At 41.2% G+C, this 27,263-nt stretch overlaps 1 protein-coding gene across 1 annotated transcript in view; it reads right to left on the minus strand.

Annotated features, from left to right (window-relative positions):
- Positions 1-27,263, minus strand: part of LOC149311731 (beta-1,4-N-acetylgalactosaminyltransferase 3-like) — a 97,875-nt gene that overhangs the window by 30,509 nt on the left and 40,103 nt on the right. The window contains exon 2 of the mRNA XM_089527793.1: positions 6,664-6,767. Coding sequence (XP_089383919.1) covers positions 6,664-6,767 — 104 coding nt within the window. The remainder of the gene's footprint in view (positions 1-6,663; positions 6,768-27,263) is intronic.

Raw genomic sequence — 27,263 nt, forward strand, 5'->3', positions numbered from 1 at the left:
GTGAAAATAACTCATGTAGGATACTGACACAAATGTGATGGCAGGAGCACCTTACATACCCCCCCTCACTGAATGTTTGACTCCACTGTGGTGTCCAGTATTGAATGTAACCAAGAAGTAGCAAAACATGTTATAAATCCTCTTCTTTGGTCTGCATCAGTCCTAGACTAGGCATTGGGAACTAACAGAGATCCAGTAGTCAGTATGTTTGACTATAACTTGAAAGATGCAGGATCAGTTCCCAGGAATCTGTGGAACTCCTTGGGTGACACTGGATCAGTGACTCTCAATCAACTGGACCTGCCCTTGTTGTATCAAATAATTTGGCAACCAGGCACCTTACTCCCTGCTTCACAAGGGAATTTCAAGGAACAAAGGAGATATTGGGCTGGGTTTGCTGCATCCACATAATGACAGGGTAGCTCTATGAAAATGATTATCCACCCTTGGTTCTTCACCCTGAGTAATGCATTCTTGGGAAGGAACTACTGCCCTATCCTCTTTCATCTACTTGCCCCAGAACCAGACCACAGAATTGCATTGTCCCCTCCTTCACCACTTGTATTGCCTCTGATTCCACTGAATTCTATTGAATGATTTGTGAAATTGCATGTAAATTGTGGTTGGCAACTGTGGAGATAGTGGGGCCAATTTTTGGCCCTGTTTCCCCTGGTGGGTGACACCAGTGTACCAAAGCTCCTAGATCATCTAAAAATATACAAAAATGTCCCACGTGATTTTTTAAAAAAAAACCATATTATTCAAAACTGGCATTTTGGATGCCCAACATGTAACTCCCTCCAATACCTTATACACCTGCCAGAATGTCCCCCAAATTGGAAAACATTGGTGATAAGGTGGCAAGTTCAGCTTCAATGATATTTCTTGGGGGACAGGACTGCCTAAAGATAACCATATGCATGGTGGATGCTGGATGGAAACTAGAAAGGAGTTTTTATAAAATGTGCAAGAAAGCCCTCATGAGGCTGGGGCATTAACTAGTGTTATAATAGGTGCAGACTATGAACACTTCTGCTATCAACATCTTTATTTCATTTAATTCCAAAGGTGCTACAAGATCCCTTTGCATACAAGCTAGCAAATCTGTTGCTAGAGGAAGAAATTTTGCATTCTATCTGTGGCCTTTCCATGTTGCTTGAGAAATACTATCATATATATTTAAGCTGACCACAGAAGGGTAAATGGACAAGTGTGTTAATTTTATGGCCCCAAGAGGCAAGTGCAAAGCAGCTGTTTGGGTCTTGAAATTTTATCTCCCTTGTTTTCTCCTTTATCCCTACAAGCTGTGCAGAAGCTTACTTTGACTGCAGCTCTGATTTCCTTTAGCACAATATTAAAATAAATTCTGTGGTATTTTTAACTGGCAAATCAACACAATGTGAATATTGCAGCTATGGACAGTGGGAACAACAGAAACAGTTGTTCTGTACTTCAGAGACACAGACTCCACTGAAAGGCTTGAGCAAGGGTTTCTGTACAAGGTGAAACTTTATTCTGTTCTCATTTGGTCTGATAAGAAGTACTCTATGAATAATTTTGACTCCTGTGTTAAACGTTTCCTCTCATTCCATGTAAGACTTCCAAGTGTTCAGCTCTTATTTAAATCCCACTGGAGAATTAACAAATGGAGACAGCTGAAGAGTCTCTGCTTTGCACAATTAGGTCCACAAGCCAGATTTACAAAACGCACATTGTTGTATGCACGCCTGAGATTTTTTAGAAAAACCATTCACTTAAAAATGCAAAGTGTGAACATGACAAACATTTTGATATATATTTTTTCACATAGGCGCACTGTCAAACAACAGAACTGGGTTCAGCCACGTTGAATTAGGACTTTAATTTGAGAACTTCATATAGTTTTGTCCTGTCTCCATCTCAGTCTGAGATCTCTATACTTCTGAATGAGTGCTGAAGAACAGCTCTAATTAAAAAGCTCACTCAGCAGCACCATGGTTTCATCTTCCTTCTCTTCCTTTTCTTATTAAAATATTTATGCCCCCTCCATATGAAATCTGTGTGGCTTACAATAAAATCTTTAATCAGTTTAAAACAATGAAAAATAAGGTTTAGACTTTCTAAATTTTGCACCAGAATAATGGCAACTTCCACACCAATTAGGTATACAAAGGGAGGACATTTCACAGCTGGAATGACACAGTAGAGAAGGCCCTCTCTCACATAGTGCATTGATTCAGACTGATGGGATCCAGAGCCTAGCAGGCCTACTGGAAAACTTACAAGAAGCATACCAAATATACTTATCTGGTATATTGTCAGTTACACTTACAATAAGAGGAAGACAGTTGTGATTTTATAGTATTAGACAAGCTGGTCCTTTTCATGATTATAGAAAGATAATAAATGGTATTTGTTATTTGATACTTGAGAAGGAAGAAAATACTCTTGGTTTAGAAGAATAATGGGAATAGGGTATAGAAAGAAGTGTATTGTTAGATTTTTACTTGGAGCCACTTGAAATAACTATTGCCATATCACAGCTGAAAGAAAAAATGGAAGTTATATTTCTTTTTATTCCCCCCCCCCTCTAAACTTTATTCTTTATGTATTACTTTGGTCCAGGCCAGACGGATGGGATAGGATGCCCTAATCATGTGCGAGGGGCGGCACTACAAGACAACCCTCGCCCCTTGCACGTGATGAGGGCATCAAAATGGCAGCACCCTCTACAGATGGGCACTACCATTGTTACATGCCATATGCATAGCATCCGCATGTCACGCCGCAATTATGATATTGTGAGTGCGCCATTGTTGCACTGCAGCATCATAATGGCATCTCAAGAAGAACCTGCTTTTTGTGGGTTCTTTTTGGTCCGTGGGGAAATCTCACAGTGTGGGGGCTGTGGCTTCCCCACGGATCAAAACTAGGTACCAGGAGACCATGCTTCTTGGACGGTCTGTCCTGCACCTTTGTGTTTCTTTTTCTCCTTTTTTAGTTTTGATGTATCTATATAACTTGTAATGAAAAAAATCCAAAAAGGAAGGAAGGAAGGAAGGAAGGAAGGAAGGAAGGAAGGAAGGAAGGCAGGCAGGGAGGCAGGCATGAGTGGCCCTTTTGAATTGTAAACAGCAATCACTATTTAAGAATTAAACTTAGATTTATCAGACTCCAGCCCCAGCCCTTTCTGGACAACAACTTTATAGGGACAGGAAGATTTACACAACAAAGGGAGCAACCAAAGCTCTAAATCTTATATAGTGTACAAGTTAGTCATGTTTTTTTCACATCACAAATACGTCCTTCTACCAGGGGTGTTCCTATAAAGATTGGAGGAAAGATTAAGGAAAGCTAAAGAGCCCAATTAAAATGCCACTGAAAAAGAAAGGAAGGGACAGCACTTGGTAAAGAAGGTAATTGGGAACATGCACTTCTTCCACATGCTGAAATTCACAAGAATAAATCTGAAAATTGATAGAAACGATGCAGGTCTTTTTAAAAGGGAAATAAATCTACATAAGTTTGAGATTACTATTGAAATTCCAGGAACACCTTCTTTCAGTCACTCATTTCATCTGACATACGTGGACCAAACCTACCAGTTCTGACATATGCCTCACCATTCTTACAGCAGAAGGCTTGTTTAATATTGGTATGTAAGAGAGCCAGTGTGGCATAGTGGTTTGAGTGTTGGACTGCGACTCTGGAGACCAAGGTATGATTTCCAGCTCAGCCATGGAAACTGAGCGACCTTGGGTGGGTTACATGCTATCAGCAATGGCAAACCTCCTCTGAACAAATCTTGCCAGAAAAACCCCATGATAGAGTTGCCTTAGGGTCGGCATAAGTCAGAAAGAACTTAAAGGTACACAACAATAACAAGAAATAAAGCCAGCCTGGTATAGTGTTTTGGACTACAGTTTTGGGAATCAGGGTTCAAATCCCTCCATCCCTGCATGAAAATACACTGGATGACATTGGTCAAGTCACATTTGCCCAGCCTCAGAGGAAGACAAAGGCAACCTCCCTCTCAACAAGTTTTGCCAAGAAAACCCTGTGATAGGGAAACCCCTGTGGCAGGCCTTAGGGTCACCATATGCTGGAAATAGCTTGAAAACACAAAACAACAACAACAACAACAACACTTTGTACTCTAGGGAGCTCAATGCTGGGTATGCAAGATTCCGAACCATCTCTCAGTGAGGTAATGACCACATACAAAGTTGCTCAGCTTCAGCAAGGTTACAAGGTTGCTGTACTATGACCTGTGCCTAAGTTTTATGACATCGATTATTTCCTGCCCTCTACCCTGAAAAATCCAAGCAGAGAAATGAAGCATGTGAAGCAGCCCTCACAGGTCATTGAAGAAGGTTGTTTCAAGCCTGTAATTGATTTGAAGAAAGAAAGCTTTGCTCCATTTTTTATTGTTTGGCAGTTCATATCTTGAGAGCAAATCAGCTGCACATAATCTGAAGAATGTGCAAATGTGGAAGAAGATAAACTAGACAAAAAGGAGTCCTGAGCCAAAGAAGAATGGTGGCATTGTACTGCTGCTTAAGAAATTTTTTAAAGTGGAGTTTCAATAAACTCCTTTTGTCTTTCCTCATTGAGGGCTCAAGCTACTCCTCCTCCAGATAACCTCCAATGATTTTAGGCTATTAGCATAAGTTAAGTACAAAGCTATGCACTTATGAAAACTTATTATACAACAAAGACCTCTTCTGTTCTCAGGTGGAGCAATTCTACACCTGCGGGTGAAGAGAAGGCAGAGATATCAACAGTCCTTGACAGCGCTGCATGTTCCAGGAAACACACCTTTCAGCACTGCCCAGGGTCCTGCTTGTGAAGAAAATGGATGAAGGAGGCATTCAGTTTTCAAATTTCAGTGTGGGATGCCATGTAAGAAAAATATACCTTATATACTATAAACCAAAAAATTTATGCCCAAAATTTGACCCTAAAAATCTTAGGTTGACTTAGAAGGTAAATACAGCCAGCCCTCCTTATCCACTGATTTTATATCCACAGATTCAAGCATCCACAGCTTGAAAATATTTTTTAAAAGTATAAATTCCAAATAGCAAGTCTTGATTTTGCCATTTTATATAAGGAACACCATTTTGCTATGCCATTGTATTTAATGGGACTTGAGCATCCACAGATTTTGTTATCCACAGGGAGTCTTGGAACCAAACACTATCAGATAACAAGAGCCCACTGTACATGGATTTTTAAATGATTTTTATTGGCTAAAAACTACAAAGAATAAAAATTGAATGACATAAAATACCCAAACAACTACCAGCTAAAGTATAGAAAACAAAACGAACAACAAACAACAAAATCTACAACTAACAAAATGGTTTCTTGTTTCTAGAGGTGGCTGGTGACATCATTGCTTTGGAGGGCTGAATCTACAGTGAGTTTTAGGGAAACTATTCCAGGTTTTGCAGGAGTATTTTGTGGGAGCTAAGGTGCTGAACTCTATTTTCCAAATAGGTTCAGCACTTTGGATAGCTCCCATAAATCATTTGTGTAAAACTCCAAGCATCTCTTATAACTGTTGTTTGTCATTAAGTCAGCTTTGAGGCATGGCAACTCTAACCTCCAAGAGCCCAGGCCATCAACAGACCTGCTCAGGTTTTGCAGACTCTAGGCAATCACTTCCTTGATTGACTCAATCCATCTGTAACAAGGTTTTCCTCTTTTTCTACTGATTTCAGCCTTACTGAGCATTAATATCTTTTCCAGTGAGTCATGTCATCTCATGATGTGTCCAAAGTATAATAGTCTCAGTTTAATAGTTTGGCCTTTACTGAGAGTTCAGCCTTCATTTGCTTTCAAACCCATTTACTTGTTTTTTGTTTGTTTGATTGGCTTTTGGCAGTCCATATGTGGCACTGCGGTTTAAGTGTTGGATTACGACACTGGACACCAGGGTTCAAATCTCTGCTCAGCCTTGAAACCCATTGGGTGTCCTTGGGCAAGTCACATGCTCTCAGCCTTAGAGGATGGCAATGGCAACCCCCCTCTGAAGAAAACTGCCAAGAAAACCCTATGATAAGTTCACTTTAGGGTTAACATAAGTGTCTTGAAGGCACACAACAACAACAAAGTATATGTTTCAGATGTGTTGATTCTCTTCCTCTTAGCTTTCTTCACTGTCCAATTTTCACAACCATATATAGAAAGTGGAAATACTAAGGAATGGATGATTCTAATTTTGATATTTAATGGTATTTCTAGTAATACTCAGAATGAACTCACCACTCTGAAGGAATAGTGCTATCCATCACCTTTGCTTATATCCATAACAGTGATGTGAATGGAAACAGTGTAAAATAGCTACGAAGTTATCTCCAAGATCTGCCTCTGGTGGACCCAGGGAAGCTCTCCCTGCTCAATTTTCAGGATCTCGTCTCCCTACTCAAAGTTAATCCCTAACACTCTAGTCTGTTCAGTCTTTTAGGATAATGAAGGGACAGTCATGGGGAGCAGGAAGTGGAGAAATCTGCTTTCACCAGCCCAGTTGTACAAACCTGAATCTGGATCTAACCCTTACAGTTCTCTGCTGTCAATGTAAAAACCCAACTTCTATTGAGACACCTCAGAACTAAATTTGCCTGACATTTTAATTCCTCCAAAGAGTGCTTTTTTCTCTACTGTAATAAAGCTTCTTACCTGATGCTCTGGCCTCTGAGGCTGATAAACCTGAATGACTGAATCGACTATAGGAGTGTCTTGCTTTCCCAGAGCTTTAGCCAATTCATTCCAGCTTTCATATCCTGTGCAGACAAAGGAGGAAGGCATCAAAATAAATCCCCAGGTTAAACAAATAACAGTAACTTAAACACACTTGAATAATAATAATCTGCTATGCTCTTTGTTTGATATGCTGAGATGCTGTCAGTATTTTAAAGATGGCAAACTGCAAGTGTAGGGAGCCAGTCTGGTGTAGTGGTTTGAGCACTGGACTCTAGAGCAGGATTCGAATCCCTGCTCAGCAATGGAAAACGGATTAGGTGACCTTGGGCAAGTTACTCTGTCTCAGCCTCAGAGGAAGGCAAAGGCAAAATTCCTCTGAACACATCTTGCCAAGAAAACTGAGTGATAGGTTTGTCTTAAGGTTGCCATAAGTCAGAATTGATTTTAAAGCACACAACAACAACAAGAAGACTGTAAACATAAAAGGGTTAAACAAAGTATAAACCAGTGATATGAATCCCATGCATGAGATAGGACCTTCTCTGTTGTGGCACCTCAATTATAGCATACCCTCCCCTCAGAGGCCCAATTGGTGCCAACACTGCAGTCATGCCAGAAAAATAATGGTATCAAATTTTCAAGGGAGTCATATAAAGTTTTGTTTTATCACGCCATCTGTTTAATTTATATACAGAATACATTATACAGAAAACAGAATTAAACTCTGAGGAAGGAGGCATAAAAACTAAGGAAAAGAACATCAGCAAATTAAGATATGCAGATGATACCATATTACTATCAGTAAATAGCCAAGACTTGGAAGGACTATTGATGAAATTCAAGGAAGAAAGTGCAAGTGCAGGGCTACCACTGAATATTAAGAAAACCAAAATAATGATCACAGATGATTTACAGAATACAGTGGGCGATGAAGACAAAGACATAAAGATTTCCTGTATCTTGGCATAGTCATTAATCAAAATAGAGACTATAGTTAAAAAACAACAACAACTAAGGAGCTTACAGCACAATTACATTCTGGGATTTGCAGTTTAGGGAGGGGCATTTAGCATTCTCAGCTAGAGAGCTCTTAGGCCTCATTGAACCAGTGGCCTACTGGAGTTTGGTGTCACCCGGTGCAGGGGGTGGGCCTTCTGGCCAGAAAGCGTGAGACCTCTGCCCAGAAGAGGTGCGCTTGGCCCGCCTCCTTGTTGCAGCTCAGTTTTCCAAGGGAGAACCGGGCCACATCAAGGAGCCAGGCTGGCTGCGCACTCCTCTCTGTCCCTTCTTGCCACGGCCTGGTTCTCCCCTCAGAAAAACCAAGCTGAGCAAGAAGGTGTGGGGGGCGCGTGTGGCCAGCCCAGCTCCCTGCCATGACCCAGTTCTCCCACAGAAAACTGAGCCATGATAAGGAGCCGGGCTGAACCCCCCCACCCCATCTTGCTGTGGCAAGGAGGTGTGTGTGTGCGTGCACATGCACACTTGGCCTAGCTCCTTGCTGCAGCCTAGTTCTCCCACAGAAAACTGAGCCGTGGTAAGGTGAGGCAGCTGACCAGGTGTTACCAGTGCACCCCCTCCATGACGCTACTGAACTAAACTACAAACCTCAGAATGCAACAGGAGGCAGCCAAAGCAGTAAAAGTGGAATAGCAGTAGTATAAAGAGTGTAGTGTGGTAATCTACTATGACCTGCAAAAGCCGCTATGAAGGAATTAGGTAAGCTCCCCTAAATATCAAATTTAGAATCATCCAGTATATAGTATTTTCATTTTCTATGTATGGCTATGAAAGTTGGATGGTGAAAAAAGTTGATTGGAAAAATGTAAACTTATTTGAAATGTGCTGTAGGAGAGTTCTGCAGACAGAGTGGACTGTAAAAAAGACAGATGGATCTCATCCATAGACTGCATGAAGACTAAGCATATTAAGAACATATGCCTTAGCACTGTTTCTGGTCAGCTCTTAAAAGGACTATTATATTGATGCTTGATTTGAACTTTAAACTTTCCCCACTCCTAGTTTTAAAATTTTGTGACTAATATGAGCACCAGGTATTATGATTTGTGTTACTGCCACTTTAAAGGCTTATCAGAAAGGAATGGCTAATTCAAGCATAGTTCCTGCCAAACATCTTGGGGGAAAGACAACCAAGGAAACTCCTGCTTGGCTTTGATCTCACCACAAACACTGCACCCTTTTCTAAGTATGGTTATGAAAGCTAGACAGCAAAGAAACAGGAAAGTGAGCAACATATTTGAAATATGGTCTTGCAGGAGGGTTCTGAAGATACAATGGACTGCCAAAAAGAGACAAATGGGCCAGAGTTTCCAGAATTATCAAAATAATGCAGATGTACTCCTGGGAATAGGAAGAACAAGGACATACATCCCTCAAACCCACCGAGATGCATCACATGCATTCCTCAAATCATATCTTGGGGGATAGTTTCTGATCCATGCATCTTCATTTATATTTCCTGAGCTGCTTCCTGAAAAATCTCCAGAAACAGTTTTCCCCAAAGCAACTCAGCTGCCGAGTTTCTCTTATGACTCTGCTTCTATGATTGTTTCCTAAAACAATTCTAGTCTGGATAGACTAATTAAGGAATTATTCAGTCTACTCTACTTCCCCCCACCCCTCAATGTTTGTAGTCCTGACTCGGTGACAATAATTTCATATGCTATTAATGTAAAACGGGACTCTGCAGGTAAGGAATGAGGATATCGAAATTTTTACAATCAGCAACCTCTATCACTTGTTCACCCTACTTTAACACAGGAGAACTGCACAAACAGAAAAATACAGCCTGTGTTGGAAATATTTTAAAAATAAAATGTTTAGAAGATATTCTTCCAAGACAGTGTGTGCAGCTGAAGAGTAAATGCTAAATCTTTAAAGGATAAGCATGTTTAGAAAATGACTTAGGTCCAAAATACATTGCAGAAATCATCTAGTTTGAGACCGCTTTAACTGGCTTGTCTCAATGCTAGGGAATTCCGGGAACTGTAATTTTGTGTAGTTTTGTATTTAGCCTTCTCTGTCAGAGAGCTCTGGTGCCACAGTAAACTACAATTCTTAGGATTCCCTAGCAGGCCAGTTAAAGTGATCTCAAACTGGATTATTTCTGCAATGTGTTTGGGACCATAGACAAAGATGGGTGCCCCATTAACTGGTGATGATGCTATTCAAGTGGAGCCAGTGAATGCAGTCCTACAGTGTAGGACTCATGTGAAGATCTACATCCCAGAGAAAATGGAAATTCTATTCCCAGGGAAAACTTTTGAATATTGGGGGAAACCAATGCGCTTATCACAGGCAGAGTACCTTGAACAGAGAATCTGATGTAGCATGAGTAACTCTTATGCTAAAATATTACAGTCTTGATAGTCCCTGTGTGGTGACTCCATCTTTCTATAGTTTTTTTATTTCAACAAGGAATATTTCCACCACACCTGAAGTCCCCAAATCAAAGTATTAGCTCCAACTAGAACAAATCCATTGTAAAACTACTGAACAATGGCCTGTTACAGACTGCCAAAATAAAGCTGCTTGGGGTCTCTTTGGAGGTATGCTATTTAAATGATGCATGGGTCCTAAGAGTCCGGAGGTCGCGCCAAAGCCACACTCCATTCCTAAGCACTGGAGGGCAACTTTGGTGCAGCTTCCGGATTCTTAGGATGCATGGATCATTTAAACAGCATGCCTCCAAAGAGACCCAAAGCGGCTTTATTTTGCCAGTCTGTAACAGGCCAATGTCAATATATGTTTAAATCCCACTAATTCAATGGGTATTTTCTACCACCAGCCATTGGATTTTGATCTTTGTTTGATAACGTCTGCTACAGCTCCCCAATGCACACATTCCTTTTACAAAAACATGTCAATCACCATAAGGTAAATCCCTCCCAATATGGGCTTTGTGACTTTAGGCTCAGCTATTTGACTTCCCAAAGATTGTCACTAAAATACATCTAACTGAATCATCAATTTTGTGAGGAGACACTACATTTACCTCAGAACTAACACAAAGAAAGAGAATGTGAGTGAAGGAGAGAGAACGTTATGGTAAAAATGCAGAAAAGTACAGATCTGAGTCAATAGACTTGGGCTTCCAGGTGAGGTTAGATACCAGATCACTGATCTCTCAACAGCTTTGTGTTTGAAAACACAATGGAGCTTACTGTATATACTCATGAATAAGTCTAGAAATGTTAGTCAAAAAGTGACCTAAAAAACCTGACTTGACTTATCCATGGGTCAATGTAAATACGGTACTTTACCTCTTATCAAAAAAAGAACCATCCCCTGGTGAAAGGCAAAAGCATAATCTGTCCTGGAAGCACTGACTACCTCTCTATTCTCTCATCCATCCTGTCTTTAGTATAAGCACAAACAGTTAGGCCTGCTGAAATATTGTTAAGTTCTTTGGCATTGTTTTCCTTTGCTTTTGTCATCAAAACCTTGCTTTGTTCCATGACTCAAACTTTTCTCCCTCAGTTTATCCACAGGTCATATCAAAATCCATAATTTGGGCTCCAAAACCTGTCCTCGAATAATACATGATGTCGACTTATAGTCGAGTATATATGGTAGCTAAACCAAGAAAGGGGAAGTTTAAAAATTCCGGAGCTGATTCAGTCCGCCTTTCTCTAATGTCACAAAGTTTTAGGTTAACTTGTCAAATCTGATTTCTTCATCAGCAACGGTACGAACATGGGAGAAGTACTGCATTGGTAATAGCTCTCAACAGGTGTACAGATGTCCTCCTGACATTGCAAAAAAACCCACACTCACCCCATAATGGTACAAGAATCCTGTTGTACTTTGCATGTGATTATCCTACCATGAACAAGGATGAAGAGCTAATGGAAAAAGGACTTTCACCAGGTTAAAAAAATCCTGAATAAGAGTAGCATGTAGGGTGCTCTTAGCATGGAAATAAGTCAGCATAATATTGTTACTGGAAAACAGTGGGATTCTTATCCATCTGTTAATAATTTAGTTTCCCCCTTGAATTAAGGATTAGTATAATACAGAAAAATATGTGTGCAGAATGAAAATAGCCAGCTGTGCTGCATCTTCTGATTTACAGATGCAACTGAGGCGGGTTATAGACCGCCGCTTTGAGTCGGTCTGCCGCTGCCGCCGTTTGCTCCGTGCGGGAGCCGCAGCAGCCACACCGCGTGGAGCAAAAAAGGAGCTCCAAAATGGAGCTCCTTCTTGAGGCGCCTCTGTGACATCGCGAGGCGCCGCTGGCGCATTCGCGATGTCATAGGCACCGCGACACGTCTGGACGCTATGCATCCGATACGTAAACATGGCGGCCCCCATGTGGAAGGGGCGCCGCCATGTTGTACGTATGGAATACGTACTAGGGTTAGGGGGGTGCGGAAGCACCGCCCCTTCCTAACCCTAATATGTATTCCATACGTATTTTTTGGCGGTCTGTAACCCGCCAGAGATACCATAAGGAGCCCTGGTGGCGCAGTGGTTAAATGCCTGTACTGCAGCCATTCACTCGAAACCACAAGGTTGCGAGTTCAAGACCAGCAAAAGGGCCCAAGCTCGACTCAGGCTTGCATCCTTCCGAGGTCGCTAAAATGAGTACCCAGACTGTTAGGGGCAAATTAGCTTACTTGCTAATTAGCTTACTTGCTGTTCACCGCTATGATCTTTGGAATAGCGGTATATAAATAAAACAAATTATTAATTAATTGTTATAATGAAGATGGAGTGAAATTTTCAGAACAACATATTTGTGCATAAGGATCCTTGGAATCCATTCCACGTCACACTTTGGAATAAAAACTACTGGGTTAGATCCTGACTACGTTAGCTGCCCTCATGATTCATTTTACAACTGGATTTCAATGGGGTTTAAGTGTGATAAACAAACAGTCTGGGTCAGTCCTATTGATGTAATGAACACCTAAAGAAAGATCCAGTACACAGTGCTGGAAGTCAACAGAATTCCAGCTGGCAAATTGTCTTGTTTTATGATATAGAAATGAACCTGCAGGACCCCACAAAGTAACTAGATGGAGAGTCATTATGTCTGCCAAAGAAATCTGTAATTGTAAAACTGAGATGCTGGAAAACCTTGAGTGTGGAAGGGTAATAAGTACAAAGATGTTTTTCATCATAATATAAACATAAGTCAATTACCAGTACATTGTTTACTCAAAACAGATGAAGAGCATAAAATTTCAGTCAATTAATGACAGTTCCAGATTAAAGAATTAAGCAATCAATAGGTTCTACTAAGCACCTGGTTCTATGGTTATCTCAATATCTATTTTTCCATCTCATCCTGTATTAAATGTTGGCTCCTTTCCCAGCATGCCCTCAAATTTACCAGCGTGGCACATTAGGAAAAGACAGAGGAGGATCTTGAGGTTGATTAGATTTTATGGTGCGGCAAACATCTACAAAATATTGCACCATACACAAAATTATATTATCAGCATACATCTCTCTCTTTCCATTCAGTTCATGCAACCCCCCCAAACCAAACAAACATTCCTCTGTCAGCAAACGGGCTTCATTAGTTTGCAAAGCCTTAAAAGAAAAAGAAAAAAAGAGAAATGGACATACATCTTGACTACTATCCTGCACAGACAGTGGACAGTGCAAAGCTTTGGCACACATAGTTCTTCTCCCTCCCACTCTCCTTGGGTCTACCAACCACCTTTGTGCCATCTGGACCCTTCTCATGACCAGTTAGTCGCTGGAGGAAGGAATGGGGTTTCCAGACAGCATTCGGCTACAGCAACATAACTGGACACTGCTTGGCCACCCCAGAGGTAGGTGGTACAACTAGGGGATTGTTGCGAACTGAGGTGTTGGATATCTTCATCTGCAACAACCCAAGAAAAGGAAATGTCGCACTTGCAAAATTTCATCTGTACATGTCACCGATGGAATTCCAGCCAGTCTCACCCCCATCACCCACTGCAATGGTAGAACCTATTATGAGATCATCCATTGGAGATCAATGGAGAGAGATTCAGGACAGATAAAAAGAACTAGTTAACTGTGGTATTTGGTCACAAAAGAAGTAGCAGCAGTTGCCAACTTGGACAACTATGAAACCTGGAGAAATTCACAGAGGCTAAAATGGTCAATGAGCTAATGGCTATTAGTGAAGTTGGATAATTCTTCCAGTAGCTGAAACAGTGCTCCTATGTACACTGGTTGCTGGAGTGCAGGAATGGGAGGATGCTCGTGTACTTACTTTTACTTTAACATTAAGGACTGGTTGGAAGTTGTGTGAACACAATACTGGATTATAATATAGACCACTGGTCTGATCCAGCATGTTTCTTCTTAAATTAGTACAGCAAGAAATTAAGGCAGGCTCACATGCTGGAGATGCAGAAGCTCAAGTTTGCAAAATTCTTCAGTGTACATTTTTAAAAGATAGAAACTCAAGCAACCCGTGCTTAAAAACAACCTTACTGCAAGGTACAGTGACACATGCATACTGGTAGGGTTTCCTTCTTTAGCAGGTAGTGGTTAATGATGGACCCTATATCCTATAATTATCCAAACCATATAATAGCAACTTTCTGCCTGCAGATCTTGAAGGCTGTATGACTGGAATATTGGTTTGAATTCAAAGAATGAAATAGTGTTGAGGACCTTCCAAAGGTTCCTACCACTATATCATCAGTGTAGATTTAATGATGAGGGTAAAACCACAACATAGGATCCTCGTACATCTAATATCAATTTGCTTTTAATTCCAGCATGACCAGAAAACCAAACAGAAAAAATAGTAGTCTAGAAAATTAAGATCTACCAACTGAGGCTTCTTGTTGCCTCATCTCCTGTTCAACAATTTAGCACAGTTCAAGTCCAGTGAGGATGCAAAGAAATTACACATTAAGATATATAATACAATTGGGTACTTCCTTCCTGATGTATAGTGTCTTTAGAAGACAAATGGAAATGAACAGAAACTTGAGAAATAAAAGAGAACAGTAAATTACTGTGTTTACTAGTCAAGCCATACTTTTTGTATTTACAACATGAGCCCTTTGACACCATCAAGATTTATTTATTCATGTAGGAAGATCTGTCAGAGAAGTATCTGGATTTGTTTTACTGATCCACTGCGGATATATGGGCTACTAGATTGTTTGTCAAGATTTCTGGCTTCAGGGCTGTCTGGAGAAAACCATTGCCTCTTAATGGAGGTCATTAGAGCTGAACAAATGTGAACCAAACAAATGGGGGAAGAACAATCACAACAATTAGTCCAGCTGCTTTTGCAAACAGTAACTAACTACCATTCAGGTTACCAATGGATGCTATCATATTTTGTATGGGCTCCGCATAGATTATTCTATCTCTTTCAAAAGCTGCCACAGGCTGCTTTGAAACATGGAGACTTCTTAAGGAATCCAGTGCCTTCTGTCTACAAACATGCCTTTGGCCTCACAGGAATGGAGACATATTGGCTTGCAAAAGAGGAGTCCTTGTTAATATGCAAATAGATTTTAAATTTCCTGGACTTTGAAAATCTCCCAGTTGCCACCTGATCAGAGGAGGAGGGGCCAGCCTGCTAAAGATACCCTCCCCATACCATCTGAACTAAGGACAAAAACAACAAAATGCAGGCATCTAACTAACATCTCTAATTTTTCTCCTGTTGGGTACGATGAAGAAGCCAGTGGAGCTTTGAAAGATTGCAACAAGTATACTGAGCATGTTGGTTGGCCAATAAAGGTATCACTGTTTGGTGGATTTTTGTTTGAATTCACCCCAAATGATGCTACTGGATTCTATTTATGCCAGCATTCTAGTTTTCATAGTTTAGTAAACATGGAATATTAATGATGTCTGTTACTACTACCACTACTACTACAATTACTATTCAAAATAATTTTGTTGTTTGCTTGGTTGCCTCCAGACAATTCATTCTCACTTAAGCTTAGTCTTTTACTTATAGAAACCTTATGAACAAAAAAGACAGCCCTGTGGCTTCCTCGATTGAGTCTATTTAAGTATAATGGGGTCTTCCTCTTTTCCTACTGCCTTCAACCTTACCAAGAATTACTGTCTTTTCAAGAGTCATGTCTTCTAATGGTATGTTCAAAGTATGCTAGTCTTTAGTTACTTAGGCTTCTAGGAGAGTTCAGGCATGATTTGTTCTAAGACACATTGATTTATCTTTTTAATGGTCCATGCTATCTGTAGAACTCTACTCCAGCCCTATATTTAAATGAGTTTATTCTATTCCTATCATCCTTTCCTCACTATGCAGCCTGGTTATTATTTTCGGGTTATTAGGCAATTGGTTGATCAATTCATCAGCTTGTACATATGAATATCATCACTCATACTTTCCATGCATGTCATTTGCAACTTTTTACACATCCAGTACAACTTGATTTCCTGCCAGATATCTAGGTGAAAGTCATCTTGTACATCATCAAGGCTAAACCTTCTTTAACACTGCTTGGTTCAGATAGACTGGCCCTGTAGCTACTATGCCATAGCCCTGCAATTAATCAGACCAGTGTCCATATTTAACAATGAATCACAGCTGGGGCAGCCTGAGTGGTAGAGCTGGCAAGCTACTTGCCAGAAAGAATTTTTTAATATAAGATGGACAGTGCACAAATTATTAAGGGTAAGCCAGTTTCATAGATTTGTGAACAGAAACAAGCTTCATCTTCTGAAATAAGGGGCAAACTAGATGCTGGGTTTCTACAACTGGAACTCCCCCCCCCCCAACCATTTATTAAAAAACAGTCTTCAGGATAGGGAGATAGGTAGATCTGGACTACAATCACAGCCTGGAAGAAGAGTGTGTTTCTAAGCTTTTGCTTTCTAGTACAGTAGTTCTCTCTCTCTCTCTCTCTCTCTCTCTCTCTCTCTCTCACACACACACACACACACACACACAACCTTGACATTGTCACCAGCAATAGCAGGGGAGGGGATTTGGATTGGGGCTGCTATTGGGGCTGCAGCCCAGGGACAAAAGTTTAGATTCTCTTCCCACTGCATCATGGCTCTGTTTGATACAAATTGAAAATTATGGCTTCACAAAAAAAAAAAAAAATGAAATAAAATAACAAAATACAGGGAGTTCCAATAACAGAAGAAGTGTTCAAATGAAATCTCTGTCAGCCCCAGTCAAGAAAGCAAATGAACATACCAAAATGATATTACTAAGAAGGATGCTCACAAGTTACAAGAAAACCAAAGTGAAATCCCTGGAAGCATAATATAAAGCACCAAAAAATATTTGGCATTCCAACTCTAGTTTCAACCTTTGTGTGGTTAGTGTGGCAAGTTAGTATAAAGACCCAGCAACATCAGGGACTGCCTGAAGGAAGAGGCCCCTCCCTCCTTAACTGTCATCTCGGCCTCAGAGGGAGCGATCAGGCAGACCCAGCTACATCAGGGACTGCCTGAAGGACGAGACTTCTCCCTCCTTTAACTGTCACCTTGTATTTTGTATTGTATTACAATTTTTACTGTACACCGCTATGATCATCGCGGAATAGCGGTCTATAAATAAAACATATTATTATTATTATTATTATTATTATTATTATTAAAGTGTGTCCAAGTAAGTATAAAGGCAGCATTTAATGAAAATACTAAACTACAGGTAAAGACAGAATTCGGAGTCATGTTAGAATAAAGATTATTATTATTATTATTAGTTTATTCTACATATTTGTTGTGTGCTTTCAAGTCAAATACATATTTGACTTGAAGTCACACAAGATGAACACTAAGATGAACCTATCATGGGGTTTTCTTCACAAGATTTGTTCAGATGAGCTTTAGCATTACCTTCCCTTGTAGCTGAGAGCATATGACCTGCCCAAGATCACCCAGTGGTTTTCACAGCTGAGCGGGAATTGAACCCAGGTCTCCAGAGTCATAGTCCAACACTATGCCACACTGGCTCTTTAAAGATAGTGTATGTAATTCTATTTTTAAAAAAAAGTTTTTAAAAAAATCCTAAATTCTTCATTGTGGTGTTTTGAGCAATTTCTGGCTGGCCTGAAAAAAAGAAACCAGAAGAAGGCTGTCTTCCTTAAAACAAGAAAGCTGACAAACTTAACCCAGAAAGAAGACTCTCTAGCTCTCTAATGGCTAGCATTACTCTAGGCCTCTTTTGACAAACACCTGGTGAACACATGCCCACATTGTAACATGCCATGACGATTCTGTGGTCTACTTCACTCATTTTTCTGCAACATAGAGATGGAGATTTGCTCTCTACATGGTGGTTTTGAAAGAGGTTGGTAGGCTCCTACTAACTGGGAAAGGAGTTACAGGAAAACCATTCTTTAACATCAAAAGCAACTTTTGAACATCAAAGACAGTTGGAAACTTAGACTAGGCTACCTCCTTGACATTCTCCCCCTGGAGAATCAATGAGCTACCTATTATAGGTTTAAAAATGGGAATTCAAAACCACAGCATGCCTATAATTACTTCATGGGTGATGTATTTTATACACATGTTTCCACTGATGAAGTGACATTTTTATTGCTATTCTACTGCCTACTGAGCAATAACTTTAAAATATTTTTAATTCTTTTCAAGTACCATTGCAAGGTGCATAACACAAACAGTTCTCCCAAGTCGCATCACTTGTTATCAGTCTGTCCTATGAAGATGAACAAGGTACTTTCACATCCAAAGAGACAGAGAAGAAATATACACACACACACTTACTTCATAGTGTATGAACTTCTTTTTGCTACACCAGTAGCCATAAAGATGCAATTTCAAACCCGTTTCTTTCAAAACAATACTGTATTTTAGCTAATCACTTTAGATCACAATAAATATATAGGGCTACTTATATGTTACTGGGAACCTGAAAGGTAAGTCACAGGCTGCACTTTTCCACTGGGCTATTGCATTCCCCCCTCCCACCAAGAAACAAACTCATATTTAACTTTTTATACTTAAAACCCTGCAATGATATAACATCAAACTGGCAAATGCCCTTCAAGAGGTTTACAACAACAATAAAATTAGTAGATTTTACAATGAAAATAAATAAACCAGGTGTCAATGTGTTAAAATATTAGAATGTTAAGAGCCAACAATAAAACTTGCAGCCAGTGTGGTGTACTGTCATGAGCACTGGACTGACTCTGAAGATCAGGGTTCAATACCCTGCTCTTCCATGAAAACCTACTGGGGGACCCTCCCAGCCCCAGAAAACCCAATGATAGATTTGCCTTAGGATTGCCATAAGTCAGAAATGACTTGAGAACACACAACAACAACAACAACAACAACAACAACATAAATAAATAAATAAATAAATAAATAAAGATTGAACACATTCTGGAAGAGAAGATCTTAGTCTGGCATCTCAATGTTGCCAGTGAGGACATTGGTTATAGCTGCCTCTAGAGAGGATTCCAAAGAGAGCAAGGATTTACTGAGGAGTTTCTCTTTGTGTTAGGCACTCACTGCACACTGTGGAAGGTAGCACCTGAAGAAAACCTGCCAAAGGTGATCTTAACAACTGTGCCAATAATATATGAAAGCAGGGACATCTTTAGGTGCATTGTCCTAAGCTCTGTTTGTGCACGCGCATACACCTTGAAGTCATTTGTCAACTTATGGCAACCCCATGAATTTCATAGGGTGTTCTTAGAAAAGGAATACTTGGCAGTGGTTTTGCCAAATTTAAACCTATGCTTTGATTCAGGCCCAGATCCAAGTGGTAAACAAAGCTGCTGATACAGCTACTCAGGTGATATGTTCAGCATAAAGAACTAGGGTGATGTGTTCAACAGAACAGTGTGTTGTTGTTTCAGTTTAACACATTTATTTCATTAATATCCACAAACCATTTTTGCAGGCACTGAAATCCCTTAACATTTTAAATGTTTATTGTTATCAAAAACATGCAGAGCGATATTTCAGAAATAAAACAATAGATAAAAGAAATTAAAAAGATAAAAATAAACAAGGAGTGGGCTTCTGACAATTTTCAATTTCACTGGGAGAGGGTGATGTGGTGCACATTGAGTCTCAGAAAGTAGAAAAGTGACTGCCAGACCCTCCAAACTTATCCATCCCTGCATTAAAAAATTATTACTCACCATGACCACCACATTATATCAAGCAAGTGCAGGAGCACTCATGTAGGCTTTAGAAATAGAAAAATGGTCAATAATTGCTCCCTTCACAGTCATTAACACTCTATAATTTCAGAATTTGTCCTTCTCTCTCTGTAATCATTCTCTGATATAAGCTTTCTCAATTTCTAGCAAAAAAAATTTCAGATATAATGACTGATAAAAAGCAAAAGACCCAAATATAGCTACCCCATACCCAGCAATTCCCGTACAGACGGTTCACTAATGATTCTTTTAATGAGCAAAAGAAATCATGCTCCTGATGGAGCTCGTTATCTAGAAAGGCCTTACAAGGAGCACAGGTCCATGATCGTTAATTTCTTTAGTGTTTTCAAAAAGCTCGGTAGTTGGTGCATATGCTTGAATTAAGGTGATACTCATAGATTTCCCGTGGAGCCTTATTGAGATGATTCAGTCTGATTTCACATTGTATCCTCTGACTGCTTTTGCAACATCTTTTCTTAGTATGAAAGCCACCCCGTTTCTTCTTGTCTTTTCATTCCCTGAGTAAAAACACTGTGTGGTTGTCTGATTCAAAGTGGCCCATTCCTGTCCATTTTAACTCAGCCACCCCCAGTACTGCTGCATTCATGCATTGCATTTCCATTTTCACTATATCTAACTTCCCTTTGCTCATGCTTCTCACATTCCATGTGTGGTGCTGCTTCTGATGGGGTTTGTGACTGAATTTACCTTGTGCTTAAATCATTCCACAATGAAAAGCATGGGCTAGAATGTATATTTGGTTTATCTTATGCAGTTTTCCCCATGTTACCCATGGGACACAATGTTTTAAAGACGCTCAGATTCAAGATCTTGTTCTCCAAGAGCTGGGGGCAGGGGCAACTCAAAGAAAAAAAATAAAAATAAAAACCTGGGCTATTCCTCTGTGGCAGATATGAAATCAAAAAATAGAACTGGGGGTATGAGTTGCAGAATGACCCATAAGTTAACAAGAAAATAAAACCACTAAAATGAAGGGCAAAGATGAAACAGGAAAACCGTGTGGTATATTATCCATACTGAGGATTGGATGACTGTGCCTACACAGTCTTAGGAAACAGATTCTCAGTAATAAATTAGACTTCTGTCAAGATGTCAACTCCCAGTGAAATAAGAGACATGAATTAACACAAGCAATGTAGCAACTGGAAAGGCGGCATATGAATTAAAATAGGTTATTTCCTGGTCTGCCTATGCATGGATTAATATGTTGTTGAGCTATACTAGATGATGGCGTTTGCAAATGTACCTTCCCTCTCTTACTATTTTCTTAAGTAGCAGCCAGTAGTTTCCAGATAAAACTCAATTTCTCTTCTTCCACCCTGATCATTGTTCATGAATGCACAATCTGTGTCCAACTCCATGCTAGCTTTCAATTTCCAAGGATATCTGATATGTTAATCAGGTGGTTATTTAACCACAGCCCTCTTAGATAAACAGACAGATACATACATATATACAAACATTTTCTTAACACTGTGAATCTGAAGAAGTTTAAAATGAGGAATTGGTTTATAAATGGCCTTTGTATTCATTTAAAATGGGGTATTGCAGCAAAAAACAAACTACCAATTGAAGTAATAATTGTGTCTGTTTGCACCATTTATAAAACAAAACAAAATATATTTTGGTTTAAGAGGGTGTATTTTATTGGGAATCTGAAACAGCTACCAACAAAAGGATGACCTAGGAAAAGGTGTAACTTTCACTTCAGCACTTTAAGTACAAGTTGGCAATCTTGACTGTTTCAGAGAGAAATGATTATATTCATAGCATTTCAAAATGCTATGTAGCATTTCAGAATTCGATTTGCACATAATTTCTGTGCTGGAATTCATTATCAAAGATGATTTTTTTTAAAAAAATGTTCCCCATATTTCCAGAACTAGATACTGAAATTGCATTAGATAAAATCAGCATTGTTTATAAATTAGTAGTTAACTGCTTGGTTTATTCTTGAACCTTTGACCTGTTCTTTTACTTGAGATCTTGGTACTGTTTAGCTGATGTTTATCTGTGATGGTGCACTTCTTTATCAGGTTTTACACATTTATGAGAGTCTTGTTGCAACTCAAGGATGGGCAGAACATGGCATGGCCTCTGTTTTTATGCCCCTTCTGCCACAACCTAATTTCAGAGTACAGTGGACCTTTGTTATACGCTGGGGTTTGGTTCCAAGATCCTCCATGTATAACAAAGTCCGTGTATGCTCAAGTCCCATTAAATATAATGAGATAGCAAAATGGTGTCTTAATAAAAAATGGAAAATCAAGGTTTGATATTTAAAATGTATACTTTTTTTGAACATTTTCAGACCGTGTATGCTTGAATCCGTGTATAACAAATCCGTGTATAAGAAGGGCAGACTGTATAGTGGTAGTTTTCACTTTGAATGGGCAGTGTGTACCTTGTTTTTAATGTGAATTACTGTCCCAAAAACATGATTTCTTGACTTCTTACTACCCAGCTGCCAAAATCCAGTGCACCCCTTGAGAGTTTGGAAGACAACATGGCCTTCCAAACAGTGCCAAGTTGTCCATTCCATTGTCCACCACTTATGTGAAAATTATGCAGAGTGCTTATGGCCAACTGTTTGACTAGCTGTGTTGGACATGTGTTGCAGGGCTGCCATAAGCCAATTTTCTCCATCTCCAGCCTTTTGTATGGGGATATCAACAGTTCACAACTGTCATATAAACTACTTATTCTTTTCCTGGGTCTTTAACATGGGGATGGCTCTGTGACTAGCTGAAGACACCCTTCTTTTCTTTTCTTTTCTTTTGCCAGAAGTGAAGGACAATAAGGATCCCATGCTGTTCCTTGGACAGAGGCTCATTCGTCTGGAAGGTGAATCTTACCACAAATACTAGCGATGCAACAACCACACCTGAAGGCAGCAGAACTGCTTAAAGCGATGCAGGCTAAGCTGTGTGGCATGCAGAGATCTGCCTTCCAGCCCTTTAAGGTTGTTCCTCAACTCTACCATTTGCTGCTGCCTGAAGCAGCAACCCACATTATCAGTTCAAGCTGCATAATATGAAACAATATTATCACAGACCATGTTCTCTCAGCCAAAGGACCCTCACACAAGTTGCAATGATGGGATATCAATGGGATGTATTTGCATCTGTAGCACCATTTTAGATTATTAAAATCTTTGTAAAGTCCAGTTTTCATACAAAAATGAAAGATAATTATTATAATTATTTTCCATGCCTTTGTTTCTACTTTTTATTGAAGTCTGGGGGAAGGGAGGTCAGGAACAGCTATGCAGTTACTACTCAGTGAGTCCCATCTATTCTTAAGTCCCAGATTTCCCCCCTTGTTTCCTATGGGCAGCTATCATTTCCATACCCTCCAACTGTCCTAATTTGGCACGGAGAGTCCCAATTAATCTTCTATTATACCACTTATTGAGCTGCTTTTAAAATGTCCCAGTTTCTCACTCCTCCTTCATTTCCCTTTCATTTTTGTACTCAGCTTACTTCAGTTGCTGCAAACTGATTTCCAAGTGCAAAAGTAGTTTGCACTCAATTAACTTAGAGCAGAAGAGGATGGAATCTTGCCCTTCCCAGTTGTTGTTGTTAGCTGTCCTCAGTCCATTCCAACTCATGGCGACCCTGTGGATGAGACATCTCCAAGTATTCCTCTCTTCCACTGCTCTCCTCAGGTCCTGTAAACCCATGCCCATAACCCTCCTGACTGAGTCCATCCATTTGGTCTGTGGTCTTCCTCTCCTTCTTCCACCCTCTACCATTACTAGCATTCTTGTTTTTTCTAGTGAGCCATGTCTTCTCATTATGTGGCCAAAGTATGATAGCCTCTACTTGATAAACTTTCCAGTAGGCTCTTCTCCTTCTCCAGTAGGCTGAGACAAAAGCAAAATGCTGCAGACTCCCCTAGCTTGTGTGTCCTTCCCCATAACTCTTGCCAACTTGAACACACTCACTGGTACTTCCAGGACCAGCCACGTAACACCGGTGCTCAAAGACCTGCACTGGCTGCCTATTCGCTTCCGGGCACAATACAAGGTGTTGGTGATTACCTATAAAGCCCTACATGGCTTGGGCCCAGGATACCTGAAGGACCGCCTCTCCCCATACATTCCGCCCCGCACCCTCAGAACTTCTGGGCAGCAATTACTTAGGGTACCTGGGGCTAAACTCTCCTCGACATCGAGGAGGACATATTCCATCGTTGCCCCGACCCTTTGGAACACGCTGCCCACAGAGCTCCGCTCGGCCACCTCCCTGGCTCAGTTTAGAAGGGACTTAAAAACCCTTCTATTTCGAACTGCATTCCCCGAGTGAAGTCCTAGATGGCCTCTCTCTCTTGCTGACGGCAATTTGGAGAGCTGACCGGGGGTTTTATGATTGTTTTTAAAATGTTTTACTGTATGTATTATTTGTATTATGTTGTTCACCGCCCTGATCAATGGAAGGGCGGTATATAAATAAAAGTTTTATTATTATTATTATTTATTAATGTTGCTTAGCCATGTATCCCAATTTTTTTAATCTGTGGGATGTTTGGAGGGGGGTTATGCACTTCCATCATTCCCCACCAAAAAAGTATCAGAAATAACTAGGAAATCCTGACAACTGAGCTGTAATTCTAAGTGTCTATGCCTGCCAAAAGAGAAGCAGACAGCAAGTTGGTTAGGTCCTGCTGCTAGAGTTCCTAAACAAGTCATGTGGGACCTAAGAGATAGGAACCAGCTTTCTGCTTTGTCTTTGTCCAATAAACTTAAGAAAAAACCTAAGAGTTTGTCTTAAGATTGTTTATCTGGCTTGTTTGGGGTGGGTTTAGCTACCTCCCTACTAGGTTTGAACACAATTATGAACAAAACAAACAAAAATAAAAAAAGAACATGGTGATAAACAAAGTGATCAGGTAACAAAATACATCAATGTAGTACTCATCTGTGGTAAGTCGGCTTTCCCATGATGGGTGAACAAGGGCTCTCTGTCTTACACACTTTTCATGCTACATAATTATAGCACTATAATTCCACTTTAAAGGTCATGGTACCATACTACAGAATCCTGGGATTTGTAGTATAGGGAGGTGGCATTTAGAATTCTCAGTCAGAGAGTTCCATTACCTCACCAAATTACAAAGCCCAGGATTTCATAGGATGTCGCCATGGCATTAAAGCAGAATCACAGTTATTATAATTACATAGTATGATAGGGCACCTATCACCAAATATAATGGTTAGCTGAACAACAACTATATACTGGAAGAAGGCAGGGATGGTCTTTGGATCTGTGTTAGGAGGATGGTGAATGTACTCCCAGCTTCACCTCTGCTTCTCCCAGAGCTACTTCAAGTTGTACAGGAGCTCCAAAGCAGATCAACCAGCTGTCCCTGGAGGAAGGTATTCTAGAATCATAGAATAATAGAATCATAGAGTTGATAGAGACTGCAAGGGCCATCCAGTCCAACCCCCTGCCATGCAGGAAATCCAAATCAAAGCATCCCCGACAGATGGCCATCCAGCCTGTTTAAAGACCTCCAAGGAGGGAGATTCCACTACACTCCGAGGGAGTTTGTTCCACTGTCGAACAGCCCTTACTGTCAGGAAGTTCCTCCTAATGTTGAGGTGGAATCTCTTTTCCTGGAGCTTGCATCCATTGCTCCGGGTCCTAGTCTCTGGAGCAGCAGAAAACAAGGGAGCTCCCTCCTCAATATGACATCCCTTCAAGTATTTAAACAGGGCTATCATATCACCCCTTAACTTTCTCTTCTCCAGGCTAAACATCCCCAGCTCCCTAAGTCGTTCCTCATAGGGCATGGCTTCCAGACCCTTCACCATTTTAGTCACTCTCCTTTGGACATGCTCCAGTTTCTCCACATCCTTTTTAAATTGTGGTGCCCAGAACTGGACACAATATTCCAGGTGGGGCCTGACCAGAGCAGAATAGAGTGGCACTATTACTTCCCTTGATCTAGACATTATACTTTTATTGATGCAGCCTAAAATTGCATTGGCCTTTTTAACTGCCGCATCACACTGTTGACTCATGTTCAACTTGTGGTCTACTTGGACTTCTAGATCCCTTTCACATGTAGTTTCATTCAGCCAGGTGTTGCCCATCCTATATCTGTGCATTTCATTTTTCCACCCTAAGTGCAGTACCTTACATTTCTATGTGTTGAAATTAATTTTGTTATCTTTGGCCCAGCTTTCTAGTCTATTCAGGTCATCCTGAATTTTGATCCTGTCCTCTGGGGTATTAGCTACTCCCCCTAGTTTGGTGTCATCTGCAAATTTGATAAGTATGCCTAGGGTTGCCATATCCCGCCCCCCGGCGGGACAATCCCGGTTTGGGCGGTGCCATCCCGGCCCTGGTCCGGTTTGGCGCCCAAACCGGGATGGCCCCGCCCACCGCGGCCACCTCCGCCGCCGCGGCGGCTCCAAGGCCTTTCTGAGGCCTGGGAGGGCTCTCCGCGGTTGGAGCTCCAGCCGCGGAGACGCTCCCTCCCGGGCCCCAGCGAGGCCAGGGAGGAGGAGGAGGAGGCGGCCGCTTCCCACCGCGGCGATCACTGTGATGAGGGGCGGCCTCCGCCTCCTTCTCGGCCTGGGAGCCGGCCGAGGCTTGCTCCCATACCGAGAGGAGGAGGAGGCCGCTTGCCACCGCGGCAATCACCGCGATGAGGGGCGGCCTCCGCCTCCTTCCCGGCCTGGGAGCCGGCTGAGGCTTGCTCCCAGACCGAGAGGAGGAGGAGGCCGCTTCCCACTGCGGCAATCACCGCGATGAGGGGCTGCCTCCGCCTGCTTCCCGGCCTGGGAGCAGGCCGAGGCTTCCTCCCAGGCCAGGAAGGAGGGGGAGGCCGTTTGCCACCGCGGCGATCACCGCGATGACAGGTGGCCCTGGCCCTCCTTCCCGGCCTCTATGGAGGCTTGGGCCTCCACAGAGGCCGGGAAAGGGAGTGGGGGCCGGGAGGAGGCTGCTTCCCACTGCGGTGATCGCCGCGATGAGGAGCAGCCCTTGCATCCTTCCCGGCCTGAGAGGAGGCCGAGGCTTCCTCCCAAGCCAGGAAGGAGGAGGAAGACAAGGTTTTAAAATGTAGGACCTTTAAAAAAAATGGTCCTACATTTTTAACCCTTGTCCTACATTTGTCCCGGTTCGGAGCTCCTCATTTATGGCAACCCTAAGTATGCCCCCAATTTTGTCCTCCAAGTCATTGATAAAGATGTTGAATAGCACTGGGCCCAGGACAGAACCCTGTGGGACCCCACTGGTTACTTCTCTCCAGGATGAAGAGGAGACATTGTTGAGCACCCTTTGGCTTCGGTCAGTCAACCAGTTACAAATCCATGTAACAGTTGCCTTGTCTAGCCCACATTTTACAAGCTTGTTTGCAAGAATGTCATGGGGAACTTTGTCAAAGTTTATACTACTACTAAAGTTTATACTATAAAGCAATTTG

Source organism: Sceloporus occidentalis, unplaced genomic scaffold, assembly GCF_023333645.1.
Source record: "Sceloporus occidentalis isolate IW3139 unplaced genomic scaffold, rSceOcc1.0.p SCAF_5, whole genome shotgun sequence".
Classification (NCBI taxonomy): domain Eukaryota; kingdom Metazoa; phylum Chordata; class Lepidosauria; order Squamata; family Phrynosomatidae; genus Sceloporus; species Sceloporus occidentalis.